Source organism: Octodon degus, unplaced genomic scaffold, assembly GCF_000260255.1.
Source record: "Octodon degus isolate 3935 unplaced genomic scaffold, OctDeg1.0 scaffold00079, whole genome shotgun sequence".
In the NCBI taxonomy this organism is placed as follows: domain Eukaryota; kingdom Metazoa; phylum Chordata; class Mammalia; order Rodentia; family Octodontidae; genus Octodon; species Octodon degus.
In genome coordinates this window covers 695,787-702,719 of record NW_004524655.1, presented here as the reverse complement: position 1 = coordinate 702,719, position 6,933 = coordinate 695,787, and the positions used below count along the sequence as shown (strand labels likewise).

General features: G+C 48.0%; 1 protein-coding gene across 8 annotated transcripts in view; it reads left to right on the top strand.

The window, feature by feature from the left end:
• Positions 1–3,108, top strand: part of Tbx5 (T-box 5) — a 51,398-nt gene extending 48,290 nt beyond the window's left edge. For all 8 annotated transcript variants that reach the window (XM_023720990.1, XM_004636216.2, XM_023720986.1 and 5 more), the window contains one exon: positions 1,271–3,108. In XM_023720990.1, coding sequence (XP_023576758.1) covers positions 1,271–1,845 — 575 coding nt within the window. In that variant the 3' untranslated portion in view covers positions 1,846–3,108. The remainder of the gene's footprint in view (positions 1–1,270) is intronic.
• Positions 3,109–6,933: the final 3,825 nt, after the last annotated feature.

Sequence of the window (6,933 nt, the reverse complement as noted above, 5' to 3'; positions counted from 1 at the left end):
CATCCCTTTTCCATTTGCCCATTTATCCATCCACCCATTTATCCATCAATCCATTTCCCCATCCATCCATCCATCCATCCATCCATCCATCCATCTATCCATCCATCTGCCCATCCATCCATCCATCCATCCATCCATCCATCCATCCATCCATTCATCCATCTTCCCATCCATCCATCCATCCGTCCGTCCATCCATCCGTCTGTCCGTCCGTCCGTCCATCCGTCCCTCCATCTGTCCATCCATCCATCCATCCATCCATCCATCCATCCATCCATCGATCCATCCACCCATCTGTCCATCCATCCATTTTCCCATCCATCCATCCATCCATCCATCCATCCATCCATCCATCCTATCCATCCATCTGCCCATCCATCCATGATCCACCCATCGACCCATCTGCTATACATCCATCCTTCTCCCCATCCATCCATCCATCCATCCATCCATCCATCCATCCATCCATCCTTCCTTCCTTCCATCCATCCATCCACCCACCCATCCATCCATCCATCCATCTGCCCATCCATCCATCCATCCATCCATCCATCCATCCATCCATCCATCCATCTGCCCATCCACACACTGCACACATACTATTGTGTACTTCTTCCATGCAGCATGACAGCAAACAGCAGGGTCTTTTTAGTCTGGTTACTTGAGTCTAGACTTGGCTCCACCATTTGTAGGCCATACAAGACTGGCTAAGTCTTTCTTAACCTCAGTGTTTCTTTTCTACCATCTGTTAAATAAGAATAACCTCTTAAGGGTTCTTGTGAAGCTCAGATGGGTCCCTTTCTACATAGTGCTTAGAACAGTGTCAGGCAGAGTTAGTACTCTATGTACTTGATTTTACTGTTATAGCTGAAATGATTTTTACAATGACTATGTGGGTGTGAGGTATCAGGGCCTGAGAATATAGTTATATAAAATGGACAATGTCCCAGCTGCATGGAATTTACATGTGGGTGAAAAGGAAAGATGGTAGCAACACTAAGTGCTATTTATTGAGCTGTAGCTGTGCCAGGCTCTGGACCAAGGGCTTAGTACATCATTCCCACTTACTTCTCAACACTGCCCTTTACAGGAAGGCTGTAAGTACCTGTTGCATCCAGAGTCTGAGGACTTGACTGTGATAGTCCAGTCCTTTGAATCAGATTGGAGGCTGGAGCTATTAGACTCCGCTCCTGTGGCCAAATGCCTGTCTCTGCTCTTGGCTGTCTGATGGCTGGTTCTGGTCTCACGGGTGTCTCTCCTCCTATCTTAGATGAGGAATGTTCCACCACAGACCACCCCTACAAGAAGCCCTATATGGAGACATCCCCCAGCGAAGAGGACTCCTTCTACCGCCCCAGCTACCCCCAGCAGCAGGGCCTGAGTGCTTCCTATCGGACAGAGTCAGCTCAGCGGCAGGCCTGCATGTATGCTAGCTCTGCGCCACCCAGCGAGCCTGTGCCCAGCCTGGAGGACATCAGCTGCAACACGTGGCCTGGCGTGCCCTCCTACAGCAGCTGCACGGTCACCACGGTGCAGCCTATGGATAGGCTGCCCTACCAGCACTTCTCTGCTCATTTCACCTCAGGGCCCTTGGTCCCACGGCTGGCTGGCATGGCCAACCACAGCTCCCCACAGCTGGGAGAAGGAATGTTCCAGCACCAGACCTCCGTGGCCCACCAGCCTGTGGTCAGGCAGTGTGGGCCTCAGACTGGCCTCCAGTCCCCCGGCAGCCTGCAGCCCCCCGAGTTCCTCTACTCTCATGGCGTGCCCAGGACCCTGTCCCCACACCAGTACCACTCTGTGCATGGAGTTGGCATGGTGCCTGAGTGGAGCGAGAACAGCTAAAGGTAGGCTGGCCTCAAAACAGACATTTGCCAGGGAGAGAGAAAGAGAGAGACAATAAATAGCAAAGTCAACCCCACAGACAGAGGCTTCATTTCCCCCCGTGTTCGCATCTACACTAGAGGCCACTGGACACTGATGCCATGGGTAGCTTGTGACCACCATTCAAAAAGATGTGACTCTGTTGTTTCGTCTCAAGACCTAAAACAAAAACAAAAGACGCGACACACCCCCAGTGCCCCTTCATGGACCAGTCCTGTTCAGGCTCTCCGGGATGTCTTTCCAGATTCTTTCCTTTGGGTTCCAGAATACCTGGCCTCGTTGAGTGCTTTATCATGATGCACAGGGGAGTCTTTCTCTGTCTTGATGTTAATGTCAACTTTGTTATATAATAAATAATAATATATTTTTTTCTTCTAATTTCCTTAATGGGACCCAGTCCCTTATTAGAGGGAGATCAGAGGCAAGTATAGTTCAAACTATGGACTTGTGGGCTTTCTTCCACACCCACCAGCCCTAAAACTGTCATTCACCACCCTCCTCTGCCTAAGAAAAGCACCTACCTCTGCCACGGGATGTTTAGGAAAGGGGTTCCCACTCCCCAACTGGCTTTGTGATTTTGTGCTGCCGCCTGTGATCCTGATGCTCACTTTCGGCCTCTGTTTATGGATGGAGTTAGGATAAGGCTGGGCTCCATCCGACGTCCTATCTCCCCCTGGCTTCCCAGCTTCGGGTCGCTCCAGCCGTCTGTCACTACATCGTGGCCTATAGCTTCCTGTCCGGAAATCTTGCTTTGAAAAACTTAAAAAGCCCTGGTTTACATGTGGGCAGGACTGACCGTGATAAGCAGGGTACAAGCTGTGTGCTGACAAGAATTGTGACAAAATGCCAAAAGCAATATTCTTCTCGATAACAAACAAAAGCCGGCCCCGAGCTTCCAAGATTCCATCACCAGTGATCCACCAGGGATACAAAGGACAACCTGCGACTCCTCAAGACACAAGATGCACTCGCTGCAGTCTTCTCTCCAGGGCAATCTCTCCAATGCCAACACAACGTTGTGTGTACTGAGAGCAGAAAACAGTGTTAGGAAGAAGTGTGTAAGTAACACCTTATGGTAGGGCTCCTCAGATGTAATAATTTACTTGTACTATTTATTTATAAATGGGAATTCAAATTAAGTAATAACCTGTAAGCCCAGCATGGGAATTGACCAACAGCTTTTAATTTTATTGATACTCGAATCCAAGTTTGTGTTTCTCCTTTCTTCTTTGAATGTGCTTTGCTTTCTTGATTTAAAAAAAGTGTTTAACTGACCCAAACTAAAGAAAAAAAAAATAAACAGGGTAATATGTGAGGCTGAGTCTGTCCATGTAAGAGAGAGTGTGTGGGTGGATGTAGCGAGTGTCCTTATGTGATTTTGTCTTTTTATGTTGCTGGGGGGGAGGGTGAGAATTACGTACTCGGTCCTTATATGTGTGTGCCATTTAATGCCTAATAAATACTATGTGCTTAAAACAGTACCAGAGATGCAAACACCCATTCTTTTCATTCTGTACTGTTGCTGATTGCAGAGAGGGACTGTGAGGCAGATTGGCCTCAACGTGAGCCGCGGATCCCTGCGCTTTTTCCAGTGGCATTTTGCCCTCATTGTCCATGAACATGACAAAGCTGAATGTATTTACCCAGTAGGTATAGCCCCGGGATGAGTAACTTGCTTTATTAAATTTGTATTATGATGGCAACAGAACCATCACTAGGAACCCCACTGGACCCAACCCTGGTACTGGCCTACCTACCGACAACACCTTGGTTTTCTAGGAGTCTGTCTGTGTCCAAATCGGTGGTCAGAATTGGGTGTTTTGGGAATCCTGAGGCAAACGACTTTATGGGGGACGCATGGACTGGTATTTTTGTTTTTTTACCCTACAGAGTTCAGATTGGGGAATTTGTTCCACGTGGAACACACAAGCCGTAGAGCAGGAAGCCAGTCTGAACAAATGAGCGCTGCTGTTTTTCTTGCGAGTTTTTGTAACTCGGGTGCCCGCATCCCTCAAGCCTTCTCTTGAAACAGCAGCAGTCGGATCATTGGTGACAAATTATTCATTTCATCAGGTCCCCCAGAACCTCCCCAGGCAGAGCGCTCCCGAGAAGTGTGAATTAATTATGAAGAAGACCCCAGAGATTGCCAGCACATTGGAGAAACTAGGTCAATGGCTTGCTGGCCCTCCAGGGGCTGAGTCAACAACGTTGCCTTGAATACGTTTAGACTGCATGTTAAACAGATATCTCTTGGGATGAGTTTGATTTGTAAAAGTTTGCTTTGGAAAAAAAATACCTCCCCAATTAACTTTACTAACTGTCACACACTGTGGGTCTCTTTCTGAAGAGCCACACATAAATGCAGGCTGAGTGTCATCTCTCATCTGAAACATATGGGGCCAGGCGGTTTTCAGATCTTGTAATTTTGGTTTCAGATATTTGCATATATATTTGGGGGATGACATCCAGTTCTGAGTATAAAATTCATTTATGTTTTATGTAACCTACATGGTTACCATCCAGAGGATATTGAATACAGCGTTCTTAGCGCACGGCCTTTTGACTGCGAGCGGATGCATGAGGTCATGTGTCACATTTTCTTGGTGTGATGTCACACAGGCACTTGGAAGGGTTAGGTTCTGGGACGTTGTGGAGTTCAGATTTTTGGATTAGGGATGCCTAATGTATACTGAGTTGACCCCTCCCTTCTACCACTCAAACAGTTGCCACTGCTCAAAGATCATTGAAATATTTTCACAGTAAGTTTCCTAAATCAGAAAAAGAACTCAGCCAATCCATAGGTTTGGGTTCCAGACAAGTGGTACTATGAATCTTTTCGTGATTTGGTAGAATTAAAGATATACTATCCTAGTATTCACATAGGTGGGTTTTGTTGTCCTTGTTTTGGAGTACTGGGGATTGGACCCAACTGAGCTACCTCCCCTGGTATTTTCAATTTGAGACAGGATCTTGCTGGGTTGTTCAGGCCGGCCTCAAACTTGCCATCCTCCTGCCCCAGGCTCCTGAGTGTTGGGGGATCACAGACGTGCCCTCCCTCAGGGTCACCTAGTTTTATCAGTGTGTTGGCTTCTGAATTGCACTTTAGTAAGAGAGTATCCATGTAAAATTTGGGGAAGAAAAACATTTCCGGACAGAGGACCCATGTACACAAACATCCAGCGGCAGAAACTGTCCCAAGACTGAGATGTAACGGTCTGTGCCCACCTCGTCTGTGTGCCCACCTCGTCTGCGTTCCGTTGGTTACCCGGCAGGTGTGCATGACGGCTCTCCCCTGTCCAGCCCGTACCCCGCCTTGTTGAGGATCTAGTATTATGTATGGCCCACTTCCGGTTCGCTCTCCCACTTAGAAGCACAGATTCTGGTTGTGCGGGCGGGTGGGCTCTGGGCTTGGGAGCGAAGTACGATTACGTTCTGAGGCTTGGTTAGTATTCTTGAGCTCAGAGAGGTTAGGAATTCTTCTCAGGGCACCCAGCGGAAGTGAGGCAGAGTTTGGCATATTCCTTAACTTTATCCAAGCCTCAGTTTCTGCCTGTATTCCAAGCAGATATTCTACCAGTCTCAAAGGACTGGGGTGAATTTAAGTGACATAATATTCAGCACAAGAGCCAAGAAGGTGGCTACTGTGCACAATCGATGCTGCACATGGGCTTGAAAAGACTTTGATCAGTGGAATACAATCTTTTTATTCACTCACTTAGCAAATATACATTTAAAAAATAAGGATGCCTGTTGTTAATGAGAAAATAGAGAAACAGCATCAGCTCTCTTACGAAGAAAATGAATTAAACCTTTTGGGAGGAGACATTGGCAAAATAAACCAAGTTTTCAAAATGGTGAAGCATTTAATCTGAGAAATTTGCTCTTGGTTGTCATAGGCTTGAGAGGAGGGCAGGGCACTTGGGTCTGCTCTGCAGATGGAGGCAGGGCGGTGCTGTTGTGGGTGGCAGTGACCCAGGTGGGGACAGAGCTGGTCCTGGTGCGTTTGCCAGTCACTCACCAATGAACCTGCTGTTGCCACAGCAAAGTGGCACCTGGGCATTTCTGTGTCTTCTTTCTAGGGCTCTGGCCTCCTCAGCTGGCGTGCTGGGAGAGGCTGCGGCCCAGGGGTGAGCTCTTTGTTCCTTGTTAATAAGTACCACATGGAAGCATACGCCCACTCATACGCACACACATGCACCCACATGCACACATGCACATGTGCACATACATACACGTGCACACATATGCACACACATGTGCCCACATACATACATGCACATAACACAACATTGGATGAGGCCCTTTCTCAAATCTCCCCCCTGCTGTGACCTGGGTTATTAAATGCACTCACTCACTCACTCGCTGCTGCACACCAGTGCTCACCCCAGACCAGTGAGTCCAGGGAGGCTGCTAGGAGGCCCTGCAGTTTTACAGAAGCCAGGCATGGAGAAAAGGCTTGATAACCACTAGCTGGTAAAAAATAAAAAAAGTGAATTAGTGAGTGTGATTAGTTCTCCTCCGCCTCCTCCTTATCTTCCCTTTAGTGTTGGAAAACTTGATTGTGTGTTAGTTTTACATCAGCTTTAAGTTTAGTGAAGGTGTGGCAAACCTCCCAGTCACCATCACCACCATCGTCACCACCATAATCACCGTCACCATCACCGTCACGGTCTTCAGCAGTAACTAAAACCGCTTCCCACATGCGCATCTTCTTGCATGACTTGAGTGGCTGACTTCGTGAGCGACTATCAACGCTGACCCTTTGTGGCCAGGAGGAGGAGGAGATGATAACTTTTATATCCCTCAGGAAGGAATCATGCAGGTTAACCTCACCAAAAGTGTGGGCCCTGCTCCTACCACTGTGGGCATTGGGGTGGGAGCATGAAGGAACTTGGGGCCATGGCAGTGTCCAGCCAACTGCCCCCATTAGCGGTATAAGGGAGTGACAATAGCGCTTGCTCATGGGCCTTGTGTGGATACGCTGTCCCCATACTTGGTAGTATGGCTTAGTACTGGGAGGGAGGCATCAATCTGGTGTCCTCATTCTCG